This window comes from Erpetoichthys calabaricus, chromosome 1 (genome assembly GCF_900747795.2).
Source record: "Erpetoichthys calabaricus chromosome 1, fErpCal1.3, whole genome shotgun sequence".
NCBI lineage: Eukaryota > Metazoa > Chordata > Cladistia > Polypteriformes > Polypteridae > Erpetoichthys > Erpetoichthys calabaricus.
Genome location: NC_041394.2, coordinates 115,994,314 through 116,020,524, shown reverse-complemented (window position 1 = coordinate 116,020,524; position 26,211 = coordinate 115,994,314). Strand labels below are relative to the sequence as shown.

The following is a 26,211-nucleotide window of genomic DNA, read 5'->3' as shown; positions in this document are numbered from 1 at the left end:
AAAAGAAAATTACAGCTGTAATACACAATACCAAGCTTTCAGACAAGTGTAACTATCATATTGAGTTCAGATTTGTTTACTTTCACTTATAAGATAAGACAATATTTATTTAATATTCAAAAGCCATGTTTTTATATACATGCACATTTTCTGGAAAATATTTCTAAGTAACTTGTTTGCATAAAAATAGATACATTTTGCTGAATATTTCTCCTTTTTCTGCTAAATATTGTTATGATTCTTTGGTAAACATTAAAAATGACCTTACACGGATTACTTACCAATGCATTTACTGCAATTAACTAAAGTAGCAAGCGATAGTTCAATTACACAATTACATCTTTAAACTAATTGCACACATTTGCATACGTTGACGTCTGTAACTTTGTGTCAATTCTATATTTTCTGCTTCAGACCCAGATGTGATATAGTAACCTGGTGCTGACACTTAAAGGTCCCACCAAGCCCATTTCCACTAAACAAATGACCTTTAGATAATCATTCAATAGATTTAATATGAACAAATATTTTAAAACATTTTTGTGAGCATCAGAAAGCCGAATTGTTTTACAGCTTTCTCATACCAGCTGTCTAGACTGCTGCAGCGTTTTCATCCTTAAGTTAAACAAGCTGCAAAAAGACTGAAGCACAATTTTTGCCAATCTGTTAACATGCACAATAAGCCTGCCATGGTTTATATCATCCAAGACAGAAGATGTTTTAACCAACTGTTTAACAGCAAAATGCAAAACTCATTCAGACTTTGTCCACAGATCTTATGGCTTACATCTTACATGTCTTCATTTGGTGCAACAAAAGACAAAGAATATCTTAGCAGTGTAAAAGCACTGTACCTGGTTTTTCAGCCACCAGGGTGATTTTTTGTGCCCTGGCCTCAAATGTTGTATTATTGGCTGTTCTTTATTGTGCAGAGAAGTGAATGACATCAACTGCCACACATTTAGTTTACGGAAGGACTCATTCACACCTGAGTTTTTGCAGAGATATATCTCAATTCAGGCATATTTTCTATGTACTGTATTTTTGTGGGTTAACAACATCCGTTTTTGCCATTAATACCACACGTCTATCATGTTATATTAATATAACACACACATCTCACACATTAAACATTCACATACATTTTAACACATATAAATTTTGCCATTGTTAATTTATGACGAAACCCCATCTTGCACACTGGTTCAATAAGAGACAGCTCTAAGCAGACAACCATGCCCTATGCTCCACAGTAGACTTCTGATAAGCTTTGTCATCAGAAAACAGGAAAGGGTAGGCGTTAATGCACATAGTGGTGTACTTTTATATTGAAAATATGCCGCATGCCATATTTATAAAAAACACATTACTCTTCTCGGGTGGTGAATGGGAGTCATAGAAGAAATTGATTTTACTGTTGTGCTAAGGGTCATCTACGTTACGTAGTCGTGTGAATGAACTTTTGATGTGGCAGAAACAGCCTTTGAACACAGTTGAATGGCTGTCAGAGGAGACAGGAAAGACAGAGTTTAAAATTTTATTATCCTCAATAATTAGTTATTATTGGTCTACCAGTTCATGTCATGTATTTTCTGCTTATGCTTTTTATGTCTTTTATGTTCATAACATTTCAGCTTTGTGTAATTGTGTTTCTATAAGGAAGTATGTGTTTTGTTATGTTTGTTGTGATTTGTGGGTGGTTCCCCAAGGGGCGGGGCCACCTGGCCATCTCCACTTAAGGACTGCCCCCAGCTCTATAAAGGCTGAGCAGACAAGCAGTTCCGTGAGATGTTATAGCTTGGTGCTGGTGAGTGCTCTCCCATGTTTTACATTTAATTTGCTGCAATATTACTAGAATTTGACCTTCTCCGAACTGTTTGTGACTACTCTCCTTGGATTATGTATTGTGACATTGGTTACTTCTGGATTGCCTATTTTTAGGCAAGTCCATTTGTGCTTTTGATTCTTTTTTGAGGTCCTGATTGTTAAGAAATCTTTTTATGCATAGATTCATTGTTAACCCTTTAATAACAAGCCAAAGGTTCACAGTCACCTTTCCATTTTTAGGGCTTTTATGGTAGTTTGTTATTTGGCATTATTTTTATTTGGTTGTTTTGCCAGCTACTTGTTTTGGGCCTGCACCAGCTTGCAGCCAGTAGGTTGCCTTAAGTCCTGGCTGAAGTTAAGGCTGTCTCTGCTGCGAAGACCAGGTAGGTTTCTACCTTTTTTCAAGAATTTTTTTGGAGACCTCACTAGTTTGTGCTATGGAAGAAAATGTTTATGATAGAAAACCTATGTCTTTAAATTGTGCAGTTTCAAAAAATCCTTTATTTGTAAGCCACGCTGCTTTGAAATGTGCTACTCTTAACTCATCTGACCAGACAATGAGTATATATAAACAAGACAATACAGTACTATTTAAATAAATAAAAAAGTTAGAGACAAAAGAATGCAGTATACACTCCTACTAACAAAACATTAAATGGCTCATAGAGAAAAGAAAAGAATCGTAAAATGCAAAAAGGTAAATGGTTGATCAGCTTGATCAACACAATCTGATCAAGATATTTTCTTTTTAGCTTGTCATCACCTTTTTGCTTGAGCCTTTGACCAAGGCCTATGAAACCTGGCTGCCATTGGCTTTCACATTCCCTTTAGCTTGACAAGACTATAAATAAAACGCTTGAAGATTGTTGATGTTCAGGTAGGTCTGTCACCAGTTTTAACTTTCCATTCCTTGCATCCCAAATATTAACTGAAAAATGCAAACCCTGGAACAACTGTAGTTAGGAGTAATCTTCCTGATTCTTTTACAACGAAAAGGAAACAAGAGTACTGTACAAAAATACAGTAGGTGTGTTAATATATTAACTGTTCCCATGATGGAACTCACAGCCAAAAAATCCAGACTTAGACTCTCTGAGCAATGAGGAAGCATTGCTATATTCATTGCACCATGGTATTTTTTTAAATTTCACCATTATCTTATCACCAACATCCAGTCTTGGGTTGATTCTTACTTTAACCTGATCCCTGAATTGGATTTAATAACAGATGAATGGGTGGATGGAGTTATTTGTATTATTTTCCCTTCTTACACTTCTAGCAGCATGGAACATTGTCAAAGGTTATTTTATATTTGGAAGAATCAAACATGCCCTAGTAAAATACAAATTAAAAAAATCATAATCCATCCAAAGTTATAGACATAGGCCCTACAAATATAAAATTTTAAAAACTCATAATCCATCCAAAGTTATTATTTACTTATTTGTCTGACACTTTTATCCAAGATGACTTACAACATTTGAAATACTATTGGTTACATTTCTTATATTTTTGCAGTTGGAACACAGGCACCTGAAGTGACTTGCTCATGGTCACATAGTGTTGGTACCAGGATTTGAGCCCATAACCTCAGGGTCTCGGGTCTAAGGCTGTAACACTACTGTGTTTGTGAATTTCCCCCTGGGATTAATAAAGTATCTGTCTATCTATCTATGTTATAATCCAGAATATGTGATGAACTTTAGTATCAGCAAGGGAGGCGTTCAAAGTCATGTGTACTTATATGTACGTGTGTAGATATATACAGTATATATACTATCTGAGACTGTATGAGCAGTAAAAATCTGTGCCCTAGCCTGTGACCAAAATGTATGACCTGAGCATTTTTCCTTTGGCTAATTTGCCTAATACAGTTTCAGTTATTTAACTGAATAAATGATAAAAAGTAACTGCAAGTTAAAAAAGCAAGGGACACTTTAAAAGACCCAATTGTCATTCTGTTGACATTCTCCTTTAGTCCTGAGGCTAGTTTCCACTTTCAAAGGTAAAAATCATTGTTGCGTGAAATAAAAACATGAACCATGCACCTCAGTATTTGTCCGGCTCGGTCACAAAAAGTACTCTGTCACATAGCTTTATCATTTGATTTAACACTTGCTAGATTTTGTTATGACCTTTTCTGATAGAAATTTGTGTCACAATTTAGTTTAGTTTAACTGAATATGAAAAAATATTAAGGGTGTTCTTACTGCGTAATCGGAATAATAGGATGTACTATATATCCACACAATCTAAAATGAAAAAGCTAGAAGAAGTGTGTACTTACTTACTCTAGTCACTTATTAAATAAACTGTTACTCAGAATAATTACACAATAATTACTTTAGCACTGCGTTTAAGGACTGGTGCCCCCTCCATGGATACTGCCGGGTGCCCCATAACCCTAAACTTGAATTAGAAAATGAAATAGTAGATTTGATAATATGAGCTTAAAAGTAATGGGTGGCTGATCTTTAATATTTTAAAAGATTAATAAAGAATGCAATATATTTTGTCATATATCCCATCTCGGATTCTATGTTGCATTGAAATCCAATAGAGCACTGAAATACCTGCAGTGACCATGCCTCACAGTCTGTCCCAAAGCCGCAGGTTATTGCTGCAAGTGAATGATTTTTTTCCTTTCTGGCCTCACACTCAGTTCCAATTAACAGCATGTCTTTGTATTATAGGAGAAATTGGGTTTCTAGTTGTATCCCATAAGAACATGCACAAGAAGGCACTCCAGCCAGCAATGGAACAAGGGTCTAAAGTATCACCTTTGGTCAATAGTGCCCATCCTACATATTCTTACAGTTTCAGATTTTGGTCATACCAATGCAAGTGGAGATTTCTTTCAAGGGACATTATTTGGACATGTTGACAGATCTGGTCTATATTTACTGGCCTAAATTATGAGTTGAAAGGAATTCATTAAGAGACATATAGCCAAAGTGAACCCTCTGCAAGAGATATTACTGTTGACTTGTGAGGAGCTAAATAGCGTTGCATGGAACATCCTCAGACCAGCTTAACCCAATTCAGAGTTGGATAGCAGCAAAGCGTGTGCCAGCAGCATTGTGTACAAGGAGATACTAAATCTAAAAGAGAGCCAGTCCATCACAGACTGCTTAGAATACGGGATATATACTGTACATAGGTTTAGTGAAATGAAACTGCCTACGTCAAAATATCTCTACACGACTCACTTTAAGAAGCGTCTTTATGTTCCCAGTTTAGCTGAGTGGACGATAATACTGTTTTCTTGATGCTGGCTGTATTTTTTTAATAGAGAAAAAAGAAATTTAAGCGTTTGAGATTGCATTTTCCAGGTTGTGGGATGTTAGTACCTATGACACGTTTTCGGACACCTCTAATTTGGAAAAACAATTTCAGGGAGACAGGTAATGGTCACCAACAATTTACAATATACAGATATTCCAAAACTTGATTTTTTGTGGATGTCCCCTCCAAAAAAATAGAAAAGGTCTATTGTTAAATAATTTGATTATGATTGTTCAGACCCAGGTGTGTGCACCGCATAAACAAAAAATAGGATATGAATTTGGAGACATTATGGATCACTTGGGGGAGTCATGGAGGACAAACTGGTTTCTGTAAAACTTTGAATGGCAGTGTTATAGAAAAATTAATTTCTTACCACAACAGTTGCTAGCCAAGAGGCCACTGTTCCCAAGATGGTGTGCTTGTGTCATAAAATTTTATAAAAGGTAACCTTTGATTTTCTGAATGTTATTTAAAAAAAAAATGATTACTGCATGAAGAAAAGTATTTTCTTAAGCAAAAAAAAATATTTTCAAAAATTTCAGGTCACTGATTATGGTACGTGTATCAGCAAGAGTGAAAAGGAAGGTCTAAAGGACAGTAGTGCAGTCCAGCTATGTTATATCGGTTAGAGACTGTAGCACTGACCAGAAAGAAGGAGACAGAGCTGGAGGTGGCAGAGTTAAAGATGCTAAGATTTGCATTGAGTGTGACGAGGATGGATAGGATTAGAAATGAGTACATTAGAGGGTCAACTCAAGTTGTATGGTTGGGAGACAAAGTCAGAGAGGCGAGATTGTGTTGGTTTGGACATGTGCAGAGGAGAGATGCTGAGTATATTGGGAGAAGGATGCTAACGATAGAGCTGCCAGGGAAGAGGAAAAGAAGAAGGCCTAAGAGAAGGTTTATGGATGTGGCGAGAGAGGACATGCAGGTGATGGGTGTGACAGAACAAGATGCAGAGGACAGAAAGATATGGAAGAAGACAATCCGCTGTGGCAACCCCTAATGTGAGCAGCCAAAATAAGACAAAAAAGAAGCAGCTTGCAGTTAATTGGGCGAACAACTTTGTATTCTGTTGCGTAAACCATACATGTTTGCTAATTTTGAATCCTGTTTCTCAGTAATCTCGTAATTAACACTTGGTCTAGACTTCCTTATTTTAAGGAGTATTCTGTCCATTGATAAAGAGAATTTATGTCTAAAGGAGTTTCTTTACCAGATAAATCCATCACTACCAGCACCTCAATAAAGTGAGAAGACGCTGTGTTTAAGGAAGTGTCAAGCTTGCGATTCCGTTATACACTGCTCTTTGAAAAGTATACTTTTTTCTCAGTGTCTACATTTCATTCCCAGGTTCCTGTGTCACTACTACCCTAAAAGATTCTTTAACACTCAGTTACTCTATCCAAGATATGTGAGGTTTAGGGAGCATACAGTATGTCATATTGCATCTGTTGTCTTCAAAGTGGGCACTGAGTTACATGCAGTTCCCAGCAACTTGACTTGCAATTTTATGATCTTTATGTACACCACTGTGATATGTTTTCTGTGTATTATGGAACTCTATAAATTCAAACTGGCTTAATGAATAGATTGTCCCTCCCGATATAGTCAGTTATCATATTTGTTGTGTATAAGAAGAAGTTTATTTTCTTTATTGAATTATTTTAGAAATGTGCTTTTATTTGAAATATTACAGAGAAATGTTAAAATAATGTTGGGGACTCCTAAAAAACAGCAGTTGTTAGTGTTAAAGTGAATAATCTGTTTATATGTTTTATATGTCATTTTCTTTTTTTTTATCACAAGTTTTGATATTTACAAAACACATATTTTTTTAATATAAAACTGAAACATAAAAAATTGTTCTTCTAATTACCTAACACAGAGTGACGCTTGTGCACAAACTGCAGGTTTCCCATTCATCTACTGTATACCGAATTGTGATATTAACATGCTGGCTCACATGTGCTTAGAGCCCAAATGCATCATGGTCACTGCTGGGAAAGACTGCTCTTTCATGAGGTGACACAGTGAGAACAAGCTGATCGTTTACAAGAGCGTCACTCACTTGAATCCCTGGAGGCTTAGCTGTTTCTATGTTGATGCACCATTACTCGTTCTGTTGAGCGTGAGATCACCGTGGTATTTTCCATGGTACATGTAGGTCACACTTAAAAAGTCCACTTCTGAATTCTTCTGAGAAAATTCTTTACTGATGGCTGCATGCATGCAGGCCATATGATAAAGGCAGAAGAGTTTAGATATTCTATATCTGAGTCAAAAACACCCAAGCATTTCAACTATTTGAACTCTTAGACAAGTTCAGTGACAACTATTAGAATGAATAATAAATTATTCTTAACAGTTTTCTCTTTTGGACTGGAATGTGATGAGTTTGTGCACATTTATTAGTATACAAACATTTTTTTTCTTCTTTAAAGCAGGCAGCATAATACAGGGGTATTCATAGATAAAACGTAAGAGGATCAGAGCACTCCATCTCCCTCCATCCCTTAAATAATTAGTTCCTTTCCTCTTTGCCTTTGGATCCACTTTTCATATACTTATTTTCAATGTAATACATTAGAAAATTTTACTTTTTTGCTTTAAAAAACATATTATTTGAAAGAATCTTTGTTGAAGCTTTAAAAATAATTAATCAGTAGCTGTTTTGGCAATGAAATAATTGATAAGTAAATCAAGAGGAGTTGCTTGGCTTCTTTACCCTTGCAAAAGTCTAGCAGCATTAATTTTGTGGGTGTCTCAGAAAGGCAATGGAGGCTGAATGCTGTGTTTTGCTGGCTCATACTTTGCTGACTATTTCTTTCCCTTAAAAAAGAAAAATAAAGAGGACAAAAACATTCAGAAAACAAAGACTATGGCAGCTGGAGGAACAATACAGTTTGTCAAACAGTAAGGCTGATTCAAGATGAAAACTGAAGAAGGTTCACGCTGTTGTCCCATTTTAGCAAGTCTCATCCTGGGCCTCTGAAGACATTTCCAGGAAGGGAATCTCTTCGTCCGATTTTCCGAGCTTCAGGAAACCTCTTTCCAGGTCTATGCAGCACTAAAGATACAAATGCAAAAGAAAAAATCAAAAACAAGAGAGCAAAAGAAAGCATGAGGAAACCAAAGACAACAATTCTTTTTAGCAGCATAAATAAGAAATAACAAGTGAATAAACAAGGGAATACTTGTTTTGTATCAAATAAATACACTTCCATTGTTTAAAACTATTTTTGTATATTGTGTTTGTCAGAAATTAGGTTTTCAAAAAAAGAATCTAAATTACTAACTTAGTTAGAAGCAACACAGGGTTATCTGTCCGTGCTACTGACCGTCTGGTCACAGGGAAGTGTGGGGATAGCGTCCATACTGTATCTCCTAATTTGACATAATGTACTTTTATTAGCTAATCAATAGCACAGAATATTCAGTTATGGCAGTGAAGAGAACTACCTTGTCCAATCGAGTTCATGCAGCTTCACAAAACAGACATCCGACATAAAATTCTCAAAATCCATTTGAGAAGAAGACGCTTGTGAAATATTAAATGCTAAGCAATATGGTCCAAATAATCCAGATATTCACAAAAAAATGGCAGTCAAGTTGCTGTTCCAAAGTTTATATGAAGACATTCTGTCTATGTGAAGATACGCCTGCTACAGTTGTAAATTTGTAGTAAAGCTACATAGAGGAATTCAGTACTCAGCAGTGAGTGTACCAGGATTGACAGTTAGGAAGCCTTCATTGGAGCTCAGTTTAAAGGGAGTTGCCATTTAACAAAAGGATTAAAGTGAAGCTGCAGCAATCTTTCATACACGGTGTTTAAGTATACTTGTATTACAAAAAGGGTGCCCTTTGCTTGATGCTAGTTACTTGCTAATGTGGCAGAGTGCATTACCTGTGAATGAGATGATTTGTCTACTTAAGATAAACATATCCTAAGTGATTCCGTTCTCCAAAGTTCATTTATTATATATCCCATACTACCAGAGTGAGATTTCAAAGTTCAGTCTATAGTGAGCAGTAACGGGACCTCTCGATTACCATTACTACTCATAGTTGTATAATTTTGAGATATAATAAGGAAAATCATTGACTACACATTGCTTTCACTGCCCCCCGTGGTGGGGAAGTCACATGACGTCACTAAGCCTGACTTTTCTGAGCATGAAGCTAAAGTAATCAGAATAACCTTCAGCCATAAATCAGTTCCTTCTGAATGTATCTCTATATTCCTAACATTAGAGTGCATCCATTAGAAAAACATGGAATGACAAGCAGGGAAAGATCCGTCTTGGGACACACTTACACTTAAGCCTACTCTCACTTAATCACGAGGCACCAAGTAAGACCCACAAGCATATCTTTGGGATCTGGAAGGAAACCAGAGCACCTGGAGAGAAGCATGTATTTTTTATAGATAGTAATCAGGCAAGAAGTAAATCGGAAAACCTTCAGGCATGAGACAGCTGTCTCACTTTGCATCACTGCATCCCTGTAAATAGATTACCTGTTTAAATGAATTTAACTTCATTAATTCACACTCTTCATTTTTCATCAACTTATCCTGGTGAAGGTCATCATTGCAGCACACTGAGCTTGACAGACTAGACAACTCCATCAACAGTAATAGTCTACACATCTCTTAGGGAATTCCCAGGCACTCCCATACCCGCCTAATGGTATAAATCTCTCAAAATGTCCTGACTCTAACCCTAATCTTCTCTCAGTGGACCTTATCTGTGTCATGATACAGTCAGGGTGTTTTCCTTGACTTATGTCTCTTTTCCTTTTTTTGTCATCTTTGTTTATTTTATTTATGTACACTAACAGTCAAATGTTTTAGAACACCTCAGTTTTTCCATTTTGTTTACAATTTTAATCAGTCGAAATTCAATAAATGACCTAAAATGGTGAAAAGGTAAGCAGTAAACTGCCAGAGGTTTAAATTTAAAGGTTAGGTTAGCGGACTTGGTCTCATCTGTTGTAAGAGATGGACGTCTAAGACGATGCTCCGCTGTTATTGAGCTTTTTTTATTATATATCCTATAGATTATCTGTATTTAGTCAACCTGAGAGGACTTAACTACAAATATACACATATATTCAAGTATATTACAAGAATCAGCAGGAGACCAAGGGGTCAGAAAGACTAGGAAAAGGTAGCTAAAAGTACATCAAAGTTTAAGACAGTCTCAAATTCATGTTATGGCCTGCCACAAACTGAGTTGGAAGAGACAGGCAAAGGGATGGTTCAGCCAGGAGCTCACGCTGCAGCATTTGCTCCAGTCGACATCGAATGTGGAAGCAAAATTGCAAGTGAGGCGGGCAATGAGAATTCGTTGATCTCATGCAGGATGCTGGAACTGAGAATGGCCTCTTTATCCCCACTGTCATCTACGACCAACACCCCCTGCAAGTCAGTGGAATCAACTCCAACAGGATATGTAGCTCCACTTTTGGAGAGTGGAGAAAGATGGAAAAAAGCTATCCATGCTGAAGGCATTGATTACGGCACTCAGTTAGAAATTGATTGATGTAATGGAGGATATACACAAGAGAATAAACACAATTGACATAAGAATGGACAGCAGTATAGACAAGGTGCTTCAGGATATAAAAGATTAGGAGGTTTGTTTAAGCAATAAATTTGATGTAAGCCTTAAAAAAAATCTAAAAAGAATTGATGAAAAAATAACAGTAAAATGTGAGCAAAATTGAGAATAAAATAAGAGTATTTGTTGATCAGCTAGAAGAAGTCAAACAAATGTTTACAATTCATATTGAAGAAGTTGAACGATTAGCATCTGCTGTTGACAAAAAAGCAACTACCGTTAAATCTAAAGGCAAAGTGCTCTGTGATAAATTAGCTGCATTGGAAGATAGATATAGATGGAACTACATCAGAATCAAAGGTCTCCCTGAAAACTGTGAAAGCCCAAACCCAGTGAATTATTTTCTAAAATAATCTGTGAGGACTTTAAATCAGACACTGAGATTTCAGTAGCTTATTGCATACGTGGCTTGGATGCCTCAAAACCGAGAAGCCTGATTGTCCAATTCGACAAAATATGGCCTTGAGAAAACATGATGCCAATGCCTAGACAGAAAGAGAAGATTGTATTTGAAAATAACTGCATTCATATTTTTCCAGATTTCTCCTCTTAAACAGATGCCAAATGAACTGCATTATACAGCATTAAACAGTGCTTATGCAAAGCTGAAATCAGATACATCCTCTTGTTTCCAGCCAAATGGAAAGTAATTGCTGAGAGCCAATTCTGCATCTTTAGTTCTCCTGAAGAGGCAGAAAAAGAGCTAAAAAGACTAATCCGACATCATACAAAATATGAACATGAGTTATATTGTGACCTGGTAATGCAATGAAAATTCTACTTGCAACTTCGTCTATCTGTAATTCAACATTTGCTGTAGCTATACATTCTATTTCCCCTTTTTGGCCACATTCTTTTCAGTTATTATACTGAAATTTATTTTGTTAAATATATGTATATTTTGGTAACCATTCAGTAGATTTTTTTTATCTCCTAAGTGGACTGTTTAACATGATACACTAATCTTACCCTAGATTAATTGCCTCTGGACTGACTATTATACGATAGCTCTTTTTTTTTTCTTTTTCCCTAAGGGACTGTTTAATATTATGCTGTTGGTGTATTGCATCTGTAATGTACTATTATACGATATCTGATTTTTTTTTTGTTTTTTTCTTTATTTTTTCCTAAGGGGATTGTTTAACATCATATCCTAGGTTTATGGTATTTGGACTGTACTATCATACACTTGTTTTGTTTTGGATGTGCTCTGCCTCTACACATGTCAGAGGACTGGGACTTTGTGAAATGTGGTCTAGCCTCTCTTGGGGAGGCAAATTGGAGGAGGACTGGGGTGGGTGGAGAGAAAGAGAGCAAGTTACTTCTTTTTTTTTATCCCAACAGCTTTAAGTGCCACTATAATAATAGGCTCCTTAGCCATAATACCTGGCAATACAAGGTTAAAGCTATTGTATGAAACAATATGCTTACTTAAGGTTATAAAATGTCATCAAAAGTTCAGTACCAGTGTCTCTCTGATAAAACAGTGAACTTTGTGAGCTGGAATGTCAAAGGTTTCAATCACAGTCTAAAGAGAAAAAAAGCATTTTCTTACCTAACAGGCCGAAATGCTAAAATATTATTTTTACAGGAGACTTAATAAGTAAGGGCCAGGTTTGGTTGCAAAGAGATTGTATTGGACAAATCTTTCACACCAGCTATATAAAGAAAACTAGAGGTGTGGGAATCTTAATACATAAAACAATCACATTTGTGGTATCAGACATAAAATATATCAGATGTAGTATCTGATTCTAAAGGGCAACATGTCATGGTAATGGGTGATATATTAAAATCCAAGGTAATTTTGATAAATACAGTAAGTACAGTATGCACCTAATGTGGATAATAAATATTTCATCCAAAATGTATTTGCATCTATTACTAATATGAGCAGTCATAAAATTATAATTCCTGGAGACTGTAATTGTGTTTTAAATCCAGACCTGAACAGGTTGTCAACTACAGTGGCGACATCAAGTACTGCAAAAATAATCATACAGTTTGCAATTGATCATAACTTATCAGACCCATGAAGATTTTTATATCCAAACTCAAAAACATATTCCTTCTTCTCAGTACATTATAGCTACTCAAGAACATATTATTTCTTTATAGATAATAATTTATTTCCCACTATCAAATCTTGTAATTACAATGCTATTGTTGTCTCCGATCATCACCCTCTGATAATGGAGCTTAAATCACTATGCCCTACACACTCATTTTGTAGCTATCATCTTAAACCCATTTCATTAGCTGATGATAACTGTACAGAATTCATCTCAAAGCAAATCGATTATTTTTAGAGACAAATGCATCTTTAGAGGTCTCTGTAGGAATACTCTGGGAAACTCAGAAAGGTTTTTTAAGAGGACAGATTATTTCATATCTTTTCCACAAAAATAATTTGGAAACCAAGAAGGCATCAAGAGTTAATCAGTGAAATTACCAGAATAGAAATATCAAGAATATGTCAGGTCTCCAAATGAGGCATTTTATAGGGAAAAATAGATTTGTAATCAGAATTTAACATGTTAACAACAAAAGAAATGGAACAGATCATCTTTAAATCATGACATCATTACTATGAACACGTTGAGAAGTTGAATAAGGTCTTAGCTCAACAAATCCATAAGCAATAAGTTTGCAACACATTAACAGAAATTACCAACACAGATGGAGATAAAATCATTGACCATAAAAATATACTACTCCCTAAATGTGTGGGTTGTAAGTCTTTATACCATCTAATTAGTTTTTTTTTGATGCATTACAAATACCACAGCTAGATACTCTTAGTGCGGTGGAAATGAACATAACGTCTAACACTCTCAGAATTACTGGATACTACAAACTCACTCCAAAGTGGGAAAGCAGCAGGCTCTGATGGCTACCCAGTGGAATTCTATAAAAAAATTTAAATAAGTTAGCACCACTATTATTAGCAATGTTTATAGAAGCTAGAGACAACACAACTCTACTTCAAACTTTTCACCATTTATTAATTACTCTCTTACCAAAGAAAAATAAAGACTTATTGCAATGTGTACAATACAAACCTATTTCTGAAAAATGATGTTAAGATACTCTCCTAAGTTCCAGCTAAAAGGACTGAGAAAGTGCTTTCTTCTGTAATATCATAAGACCAAGCCATATTTTTCAAAGGCAAACACTTTGCTTCCAATCTTCAGCGTTTATTTAATATAATATATTCACCAATAAAAATCTAACACACCAGAGATCTTATTATCTTTGGACACAGAAAAAGCATTTGACATGGTTGAATGGGACTACCCATTCATGTTATAGCACACATTTGGAATTGGCACAAACATATGTGCATGGATAGAATTACTTTATACTAGTCCAGAAGCGTCTGTTCATATTAACAAAATTATTTCAAACTACTTCAAACTTTCTAACTTTCAGGATTCCTACCTTATCACAGAGAGTGGGCCTACCAACAAGTATAAATAATCTGATTTTCACTGCTTCTGCAGTTGTGACCTCATTTGAAAATCAGTAATATTATATGCATTTCCCTTTTCATATTATTTTGTTTTTTTCCTCATGGAATTCCAGAATATTAGTAAAACACAACCTTCCCTGTCTAAACCCATGCTGACTGCACACTAACATACTGTTTTTTTCCATAATTTATCCATGATGTATGTTTTACTTACTGGCCTATAATTACTTTGACCCAGCTGATCACCTTCTTCATATATGGGATAATATCAGTTATCATCCATTCCTTAGGAATTTCCCCAGTACACAATAACTCAAAAAAAAAAAAAAAAAGCATCAAGAGTTATATATGTATTTTACTAACCCCCTTAAGCAATTGAAGATAAAACTTATCTGGTCCTGGTGGTTTGTTACATTTCAATCATAATTAACCCAAGAAGCACTTCTCCCTCTACAATTTCCAAATCTCTCAGTACCTCCTTAGTAGTCCCTGTTACTGCTGGGAGGTTACCCACTTCTTTACATGTAAAGACTTCAGTAAAATGCAAGTTTACAGCATCTGCTATTTCACTTTCTGTATTTTAATTTCCGTTGGTGTTTCTAATACACTTTACCTTCTTCTTGATTGTTCTTTTACCACTAAGAACTGAAAGATTCTCTTTGGGTTATCTTTTGCCTTTTCTACAATATTTTTCTCCAACTACCTTTTAATATGCTAATGGTTGCTCTCGTGCTCTCATATTCCCTACAGTTAGCATTGGAGTTAGTATAGTATTATATGCCTTATATACAGTAGGTATTTATACCTTTGCAGATTGTTTTTAGCTCATTCACCCACTCCAGATTTTTAAACATTTCTTACTGCTTCTAATGCTTTTGGGATGAACTTGTCCTTCATTAGATGTAAAACACTTTTAAGCCTGTTTCACATCTCAATTTATCTATACTTAAAAGCTGAACCCAGTTTATCCCTTTTTAAATTAGCCAATTTTCTCAACATTTGCCATACTAAAGTTAAACATAGTAGTTTTAATTTTGTATGTGATCTGCCAAAACACCAAAACATATTGTATAATGCTCACTTGACCCTAGTGTTTCAAACACGTCTACACCCTCAATTCTATCCTGATTATTACAAAATACCACATCTAAACAGTCTTCTCCTCTCATTGGTGTTTTAACATATCATAACACTAATTACATTGAAAAACTCCTGCTCTTATACTCCACTATTTGAAAGGTTGGAACTGTTAGTATTTAGCTAATTAAAGTCTGCCATGACTATAATTTGTCTAAACTTGCCTGTTTTAATATTAATAAAAAGGTGCACATTGAAAATGCTGTCTGCATTTGGGGAGGAGGCCCATAACATACTCTCAATATAAGGTACCCCTTCTGTTTAAATATAACCTGTTGCTGTAGTACCATTCCCATTTGTTTCAGAAGGAATCCCAATGTCCCATAAACGTATGCCTCTCTATTCTACAACATGATTTGAGTTACAATTTAAACTTTCTAATTTGCTCTGTCTTACCTGGACTGCTATGTGGCATAGGCAGAACTTCAAGGGAGACCACTTTGTCAGTTCTGGTTCTCACCTTGGCACCTAACTTAAATATGGAATGCTAATCTGGAACCCTGTGCTTGGATATGCCATTTATTATAGCATAGAGAATGACAACTGGATCCATTCCTCCTCTGGTGAAGAGCCTATCCACCCTTCCGGGGAGGTCTCATACCTGTACACCCAAAACACAACATAACCAATGAGATTTTCTGCCTCTGGAGAAATTCTGCATCTCAATCACCCTAATGGTTAAGTCCCCCACTACCACTGTCTTTCTCTTTCTGGGAACTAATTTTGAGTTGACCTGTTGGGGCTCCCGTTACTTGCTCAACCTCTTAGAGTTATCAGAGTCTCCACTCATGTCTGCAAAGTCCTGAAAATGCTTTGACACCCTCAGCTCGGGGATTGATACTTATGAAGAGTGTGTACTCTTTACCTTTCACCTATATCTTACTGTTACCCTTTCTGATCTGGAGTCTCTTCCTACTCCACCTTAGGATGGCAACCTATCTCCATAAAGGTTATCTATCTCCACTACAACACAGGCTAGCTATCTTCTATTAAGGTTTAGTGACCCTGAGCTCGATGTGTTGGACAATCTGGCATCTCCTGCAAGCATTACCTTCAAGGAGGTCTGACTTGTCCAAGCCACCCCTCAGAAAATCCAGCATCACACAGGACTTGCATTGTATTGGCCACATTATTAAATTTTTCATTAATAATTGCTTCGTTACTTACATACTCAGTTCCACCTCCTACACTGTTTGTACTTAATAATAATAGTAAATATAGCATAATAATATCATACTAGCACTAACACTCTCTGGAATGAGTGCCATGAACTGCTTTATCTAGTAATCCTTTTTTACACCCTAATTCCTTCTCATTAAGGAAATGTGCTTACTTTATACTATTACAGTAGCTTCAACAGTTGCTTGTACTGCTCCTTGCCTGCAGTGCATAGTACTCACCACTCACTGTATGAAGTGCTGCCCACACACTATTTGCAGTGCTCCATGCCCTACATATGTTTCATATTTTGAAAACACAAGTCCCTTTCCAGCAGCTCTCAAACACTAAGATACCTTTGTCACAGACCAGTTGTTCTTCTCTAACCTACTGAGTTATAATTTTTGATGCTTTGCTTCCCAATTTATTATGTGAACATTAATTTTTAGTCAGAGCTTCAGAAGAAACACAAATACAATATTTATTTGCTACTCTAGCCACACAAAAACAGTTAATGAATAAGTTATGATTTTTTGTTTGTTTTATGAAAAGTGGTGTCGCAAAAACCAGACATAAGAGTCATAAAAAGGTTTGGGGCAGCCACCCGTATATTGGTATCCTGGCTGCACAGTTGCAAAATGTATAACAGCACAGATGTGCACAAAACTGAGTCCAAAACAGAACTGAGGGAATAAGGAAAAGGTGGAGGCTTTTAAAGGGGAAGACAGGAAGTGAGGTCAAAGGGGTCGGGCTCATAGGGTTCTTCAGGCATAGGCTCGAGCCCAGACATGACAGTGGATATTGCTTCATTCAAAATATAACTCAGTTGCCAAATGCAATTTCTGCTTGAATTAATTAAAGATTTTTAACTTTATTATTTGAATTGAGGTAGTATTTGAGCATTACATCACAACTAGGAGCAATATTATCTCAGATTGTCTCACTGAGAGCAATAAATTCAAGGGGCATTCATACAAAATTTCCAACTGGGAGGCCTGTATTTGTTTAATATCCCTTAACAAATGGCTGAAGCAGCATGTAGGTATTTCTCCAGTATGTTTATAAGACCACAGTATGATGCTGCAAAAAGAACAGTATCATCCACAAACTGCCCAAATTAAATTGGATATCCTGTAAACCTTGGAAGTTCCTGGAGATCCATGAAAATGAAAATTAGAAACTGACAAGAGTACAAAAAATGGGTGCAACAAATTAGAAATAAAGAGTTTCTATGAAATTATACACATCTGTGCTAACAAACAGAACACTAACTCCAAAAGAACAATTCATTGCAAATAAAGACATCAGATAATAAGATAATTGTACAGCTTTAGATACTTTACATTTTCAAAGAAGGAGTCATCAGTAGTAATTATTTATTTATTTAATTTTATTGATTTTATTGTAATCATTCTATACAAATAGATCAAATTTTACAAAAAAAATAGGATTGAAAACAAATCAACCCCACCCCTGAGTTTAATAGGTGGATAAACATAAATGGAGACGATAAAGAAATGGGAAGAGAATCTGCTTCCTCAGTGCTTTAAGAGCTTATTCTAAAATATTATTGATTAGATCCTGCCAGGTTTTGAAAAAGTTCTGCACAGATGCTCTAAGTGAGAATTTGATTTTTTCCAATTTCAAATAATATAAAACATCATTTACCCACTGACTTAAAAGAGGAAAGTTAGGATTCTTCAAGTTTAGCAAAATAAGTCTGCATGCCAATAGTGTAGTAAAGGCAATCACAGTTTGTTTGTCCTTCTCCACGTTAAGCCCTTCTGGGAGTCACCAAACGCAGCTGTTAATGGGTTAGGAGGGATTGTGACACCAAGGCTGTCTGAAAGGCACTTAAACATTTTTATCCAGAATGATGTTAATTTGGTGCAGGCCCAAAACATGTGACCCAGTGAGGCTGGAACTTGATTGCAGCATTCACAGGTTGGATCTTGCCCTGGAAACATTTTGGACAATTTCAAGCGAGACAGATGTGCTCGATATATAATTTTGAGCTGAATAATTGTATGCTTTGCGCATATGGAGCTCGAATGAATTCTCTACATTGCTGCCTTCCACTCCTTTTCTAAGATGTTGAGTGAGAGATCCTTTTCCCATTGTCTTCTTGGATCTTTGAAAGGGAGGGACTGTAGAATGGTTTTATATATTGCAGAAATGCTGTCTGAGTTCTCAAGACTGATTAGTATTTTTTCTAGCATAGAGGAAGGTGGGAGATGAGGAAAATCTGGCAGGTTCTGTTTAACAAAGTTTCTAATTTGAAGATAGTGAAAGAAATGTGTTGCTGGAAAGTTAAATTTGGAATGTAATTGTCCATAGGATGCAAAGATGTTGTATATATAAAGATCTCTAAGTAATTTAATCCCAAATGTTTTCCAGATATTAAAAACTGCATATGTTTGCGAGGGTTGAAAAGGTGGTTCTCATGAAGAGGTGCCACAGATAAAAGATTCTCCATCTTAAAATGCTTTCTACATTGGTTCCATATTCTGAGTGAGTGAAGCAAAATTGGGTTATTAGTATATTAGCGATAACTTGCATATATAGGGGCACATAGCAGGGAATATAAAGAAGTACTGCAGGATTTTATTTCTATTGTGCACCAAGCCTGTGTATGTTCATCTATTTGTGTCCTGGTTTTTATAGCTTGTATGTTTGCTGCCCAGTAATACAACTGAAAGTTAGGTAGAGCCATGCCACCTTCTGCCTTTGGTCTTTGTAGGGTCACTCTTTGAATACATGGATGTTTTAAGTTCCAAATAAGTGAGGTCATCAGTAGTATTTAGCTTACGTGGTGCAGGAAAGTGTTTCAGCAAACTTGGCTTAAGTTATAAATAAAGAACAGACAGATAGAAACCGCAGCAAGAATTATATCATATTCAGAGTGTTTAAAATATTATTTAGAAGGATAATTATTAATAACTTCACTGCAGGAAGAGTTAATGTATTTATAAAATATAGGTAAATGACAGCAAGAAAATGATTTTCAAGTTTAAAGCATCCAGATGTAGTGTGATTGATTACTCTAAAGGGAAGAAAGTCGCACTTAAGGATGACGCTGATGCAACAACGTCACAAACAATTCTTTTTCCATGATTTTAGCTTAATTTCCTTATGAAGTCATGAATCTGGTCAGCCCACACTTAGCAAAACAATGCACTCTCCTGTCACAGTTTGAGTACTGGTTTACCTTATAAAGGGATCTTGGGATTCACAGTCCTTCAACATTATCCTATCACTGTAGAACGTAAGTGGGCTAGGTGGTAGGGGCTTTGACTGGGGCTTTAGGTGAAATCTTTCATTGCAGGTAACATCCATATGATCTTCCTGTGTTTACTGATCTTGATCCAGTGGAACTGAGGGCTACTATGACAAAAAATCACTTGCTGCTGTGTGCAACTGTCACACCATCACACCAAAGTATCTCTTCCTACGCCTGATTTAATGTAGATGTCAGGTTTGTCCTATTTGTCTGCTTTACCTTGTAATCCAATATCCTAAGCACCGGCACACTAACAGAGAACTCAAGATCTTGAAAATGAAGATCCAGTATGACAGTCCAAACTCATGGAGCAGTAAATTCACATGCAAACAATAATTACCCAGCAATATCAATTCCAAGGCAATTAACGGAGACCCAGTTGTTCACAATGTAAACTGTCCCTCACCTGGAGCAAAAACTTTTTGCCCTGTCTCAGAGACGACCCAGTAGATTTTAAAGTAAATCTCCATTAGTCCTTAAGAAAAACAGGAACAGGATTTTGCATTCTGGGGTAAACAAGATTTGCTGACACCAGTTGAAGGTGATGAAGATGAGTTTCTTGTTGCTTTGCCACCATGAGGAGGACACCTATTGCAAAGATTGAATGAAGCAAATAGGAGAATCCTAGCCCTGAACAACTGGCTTAGAATAAACTGCAAGATTTAACACACTGACTTTATGGATGACTAAGACTTCTTCCATGAAAGACTGTGCTTGTTCAGTTGGGATGGCCTGCTCCCCAGTAGATGTCACACCAGGGCATGTGGTGATATGGGGCCACAGCTCTTCCAGCAAAGGCCAGTTCGATTTTAAATAAATAATCACCACGATCGTGGCTTAGTGAGGGGGCGTGGTGGCTGTAGCGTCTCAGGGCGATCTGCGGTGTGGGCGTTTCTCACCTAAGTGCATAGGTGAGAGACTGCCCACATCCATAATTGTTCCTGGGGCTAATGTGCTGCAGCTGCCATGTCCTCTCCAGATATATAGAGAAGCCCGAGATGGTTAGAGAATGGAAGAGAAAAGAAAAAGAGAATGAGAAAGAAAGAAAGAAAGAAAGAAAGAAAGAAAGAAAGAAAGAAAGACAGACAGAGGTTGCAGAAGGAAGCAGAAAGTGAGTGAGCGAGTGAGAGACAGTGGGTGCAGGAAGCGAGTGAGCGTGAACAGGCTCGCAGCAGCTGAGCAGGCAGACTGGGTGTTAGGCCGACACCCAGGGCGTAGTAGTTGTTGTCGCTCCCGCAGAGTTTGTTTCAGGAAGGACGGGAGTGACCGGGAGATGGGTGACTCTCCGCATGAGGCTGCGGATGGCAGCGGGAATCAAGACTTGGGATGTGGTGTCCTCCACGTGAGAGCCTCGGCCGTTGGAGGAATTCCCAGGTCACTGTCAGGGGGAGCCGACCGGAGCCAAGGATTGGAAAGGCGACTGACAGTAGGAGAAGTAGGCAGAAGGTCGGCTGCATTGGGAGCGTCTCGCCTGTTGCAGAGCCCACATGGGAGAAGCAGGTGAGACGCTAACAGAAAAGAAGCACCGGGCTTGTCATTTGTTATTTTTAAAGACTGCTTCCTGAAGTGAGTTTTAACCTCGTTTTAAAAGAATACTTTTGCTTTTGTATTTAACCTCCACACGTTTCTTTTATTGGATTATTTATTGAACTGTTGAATGCACTGCTGCACTTTGATTTGAACGTTTTTGTTTTGGGTTACTTTTAGTAAAAGCACTTTTGCACATTTGTTACATCATCCCCTTGCTCATTGTTATTGCCTCACTGTCTAGCTCATCGGTGACATTACTGACGGTGTTGGGTTCAAGGGCTCCCGCACAATGGATGGGAGCACGGAGCTGAACCCGTATAGTCACAGGGCACTCTTCGAAAACCTTTCAAATGTGACACGTATTCATAATAAAAAAAAATGCAGTGGGTTTTTCTATAGAAGTGCATTATATTGGCCCTATAATCACAAAAAAATAGATTTGCTAAAAAGTAAACAGAGATGGGTATAAATGCAAGTAACCTAATTGGTATCTCTAGCTGTCATGCAATTCTGGTGCATCTGTGTCCTTCTGAGACCTCAATGTGGCTTTACTTTTGTTAATTTTGTTCAGTCTGTTCATTAAGTAAGAGCTTGTGGGTTGGCAATTACTTTTGGGAGCAGTTTAAAATGTAAAAATACCAGTTTTGGTAGTTTTGTGTCTTTTGAGTATGTTGTAATTATTTAGAGTATCGCATTCTCTCTTACTTATCATTTATCAACCATCAAAATATAATGCTTCTTTTATTTGTGAATTTTCAAATATATTACTTTTATTAATAAGACACATTCTCAATAGCAGGCAATTTTAATTTTCATGTATATAATTGTTGTGACGTCAAAGCAAGACAGTTTATGAATCTTCTGCATTCTTTTGATCAACATGTCACCCAGCTAATACACTAGGGAGGTCACAAGTTAGATCTAGCTATTTCAGAGGTATTTAACATTGATATGATGTAGATCCTTGACATTAACATATTAGATCATTACTGTATTTTTAATAATGTAATAATTTCTATGACTAGAACTAAAGAGCTGCATACTGTTAAAAGACATTATCTTGATGACATAACTGTTTCTGTGTTAAATAATCTGAATTTAGTGCTTATTATAATACAACAGACAATGTAAATAGTAAAGTGAAACATTTTAATGCTAAGATGAGGGCAATGGTTGACCTAGTAGCACACCTGAAAAATTGTTAAAAATCTTGGAATACTAAAGCATAATGGATTATTCAAGAAGTCAGATACTAAAATTATTCTGAAGTAAGGCTGAGCAAAAATGGAGGAAAACTAAATGAACAGTCCACAGTGAAATTCTAAGGGCTCACATATAGTAAGTAAAGACTGTTTGATGTGAACTTTGAATATAATTTAGGGTTTTTGTTTAGGTGAAAAGATCGGTTAGAACTCTTGGTTTTGAACTCAGCTAGGCTTTGACACGCGTTTATTTTTCTGGTTCCTTTCCTTTCCATCAGCTAGTTTTTCAGTGCTGCTCATACATGTAGATTCTTTCACAAATGATCCCTTAGCTGACAAGACTGCACGGCGAACCTCTCTACATCAAAACTATTTTTCAAAGCCCAGCCGAAAACATCTAGACTTAAACAATTCACGGAATTTATGTTTACTTGTCTGACAACCAATCCAGCAAATTTAGAGTCTCTAACATAACTGTAAATGCTGTGTTCCAAATGAATCTCGTCAGACTTGATTTGTTTCGTGTTTAGCTCATGGATTAAGTAAAATCATATGCATACTAAAAGATTAAAGACACCATACTTTGAGATTTTTCAGGTCAGGAAAAACAAACTTATTGACTTGTTGCATGTTGAGTAACTAATGCACCTAAGAATTTCACTGTACATGTGACAATAATGACCCTAGAGACATATAAATAACCTGAATGGCTGGTTGACTCGATATTTTGCTGCAGGTATATATTCACCTCAACTAGCTCATCTCATGATACTAACATTGACGGTCTTGACTTAGTAAAGCTACAAATTTCAGAAAAGGCAAGTAAACAGCTTCACATCTTTAAGTCATCATTTATGTAATCTTTTGATTTCTTTCCTCTTCTCCTGTGCTAGAAATGCAGCTTTTATTATTGCCTGCTGCCTCTAAATGTGACTGCACTTTGTTAAACCTGATCCAGCCTTTCCTACTGACCTATTCAATTTGTTTATAATGTAATTTTTCATTTAATGCTAAACTTAATTATCTTATCATAAACTTGTCAATTAGGCCTTGGCATTTGTAATATATATTTAAATAAATGAAGATGTTACATAATGACCCTTTTGAACTGCGCAGCAGTACATTTCCAGACGACATCACTCTAATGATGATTCATTGGAGAGTTGGTCACAGCCAAATAGATGTGAATGCCCAGCCATATGTTTTCTGCGCAAACAGCCTAAAACTACAAGGTGCAAGCCATTTACTGAATCAGTGAAAGCTCTTAAAGGTGTGAAAAAGAATTTCTTACTTTTAGGTTCAGCAATGTCTCTAATCCAAGGCACAATTCAAATGTCTTATCTTCTGCAGATGAAAGAAGAAAAGCTTTTATTACCTTAAGAAATGGCAGACTAATCACATAGTATGATAGTTTTGTCTATTGCATCTTTCTTTCAAACCTTTCAACACATATTTTATTTTTTTCTGTTTATTCTGTGAATATGATTATGCACTATAACATTCAGATTTAGGTCATCCTAACTGAAGCGAAGGCACCCTTTGATACTTTGAGAATCTTACTGTCCTCTAAACTGAACCATTATTGAATAAAAATCTACTCTGGAAAGGGTTTTTATATTATTACTTAATCAGCTCAAGAACTGGGATTTTAACACACCCTAAATAATCTGGCATCTGGAAAGTCACACTAGCATAATGCATTTTGTACAGAAATTCATTTCTAACTGCTTTTAAAAAGCTGATTCATCATCCTGATACTTATAAAAATATTAATTTATATATGTATCCTTTGTAATCCAGCCATCCATCCATTTTCCAACCCGCTGAATCTGAACACAGGGTCACGGGGGTCTGCTGGAGCCAATCCCAGCCAACACAGGGCACAAGGCAGGAACCAATCCCGGGCAGGGTGCCAACCCACCGCAGGACACACACAAACACACCAAGCATACACTAGGGCCAATTTAGAATTGTCAATCCACCTAACCAGCATGTCTCTGGACTGTGGGAGGAAACCGGAGCGCCCGGAGGAAACCCACGCAGACGCGGGGAGAACATGCAAACTCCACGCAGGGAGGACCCGGGAAGCGAACCCGGGTCCCCAGGTCTCCCAACTGCGAGGCAGCAGCGCTACCCACTGCGCCACCGTGCCGCCCCCCCTTTGTAATCTTTTAGGTAAATTTATCAGGCAATTAGATATCGATCTAAGCGTTCCTATATAACCACTTTTAGAAGCCTATAATTAAATATGTAAAGCTGAATGTGTGTTAAAGTGTTTGTCTGGTGTGCAAATCCACACTATTAAAGTAACTCAGGCAAATTTTGCACAGATCCACAATTTGTATGGGGGACAACTGTAGGCTGTGTTTTGTTACAAACTATTTCCCCCTGGACAACTGATTAAGTGCAATTTATTCCACTCCAGGCTGCCCTGCTTGTGATATTTACCTATTATGACTGATGGCCAGGTCAGCAATGGAATTACAGGCAGGAAAAGATGGCATAAAGCAAGGCAAGAGTAAGGGAGCATGTGACAGATGTCATAGGAGCTACGGAACAACATAAGGCATTGGTCCCAGCATGTGATGTTCTTCCAGTTGCTGGAGGGCAGGTTACCCAGAGGTTGGTAAGAATGCTTGGTCCTCCATGCAGAAAGAGAACAAGGCCATGAGGGGCAGAGAGAGGGTTAAGAGTCCTCCAAGGCTGACAGAAGGCAATCTGGTCCCTGTTGACACAGCCTACACTGCACACACTGTACGTCATCTCTGCCAGCACAAGCTTGCCTCCACATCCTAAGGCCTTGCTTGTGCTACCTTTTCCTGCATTTACTTCTGCAATCCCCATGTTAAAAGCACCATCCATCACTATATACAATGCAACTAAAAGGTTTTCATCCCTTTTGTTGCAATATACAAATGAAACACTGTGGATTTAGTTTGCCTTTTTTACACTGATAAACAGAAAAAAACTCTTTTATGTCAAAGTGAAAACATCTGTGCACAGTGGTCCAAATTAATTACAAGTATAGCATGCAACATAATTGATTGATATATGCTATGCTATACTTCCTTAGAAGGCTGGCGTCCTTCAACATCTGCAATAAGATGCTGCAGATGTTCTATCAGACGGTTGTGGTGAGCGCCCTCTTCTACGCTGTGGTGTGCTGGGGAGGCAGCATAAAGAAGAGGGCCGCCTCACGCCTGGACAAACTGGTGAGGAAGGCAAACTCTATTGTAGGCACGGAGCTAGACAGTTTGACATCTGTGGCAGAGCGACGGGCACTGAGCAGGCTCCTATCAATTATGGAGAATCCACTGCTTCCACTGAACAGTATCATCTCCAGACAGAGGAGCAGCTTCAGCGACAGACTGCTGTCACTGTCCTGCTCCACTGACAGACTGAGGAGATCGTTCCTCCCCCAAACTATGCGACTCTTCAATTCCACCTGGGGGGGTAAATGTAAACATTATTCAAAGTTATTGTCTGTCTGTATACCTGCATTGTTATCACTCTTTAATTTAATATTTTCTTTATCAGCATGCTGTTGCTGGATTATGTGAATTTCCCCTTGGGATTAATAAAGTATCTATCTATCTATCTATCTATCTATCTATCTATCTATCTATCTATCTATCTATCTATCTATCTATCTATCTATCTATCTATCTGATTGCATAAGCATTCACACTCATC

At 37.0% G+C, this 26,211-nt stretch overlaps 1 protein-coding gene across 1 annotated transcript in view; it reads right to left on the bottom strand.

Moving 5' to 3' along the window:
- Positions 1–392: 392 nt before the first annotated feature.
- The window catches only part of nrip2 (nuclear receptor interacting protein 2), a 198,972-nt gene continuing 173,153 nt past the window's right edge, over positions 393–26,211 (bottom strand). Inside the window, exons 5-6 of the mRNA XM_028805579.2 lie at positions 23,810–23,862; positions 393–8,185 (exon numbers count right to left, since the gene is read on the bottom strand). Coding sequence (XP_028661412.1) covers positions 8,084–8,185; positions 23,810–23,862 — 155 coding nt within the window. The 3' untranslated portion in view covers positions 393–8,083. The remainder of the gene's footprint in view (positions 8,186–23,809; positions 23,863–26,211) is intronic.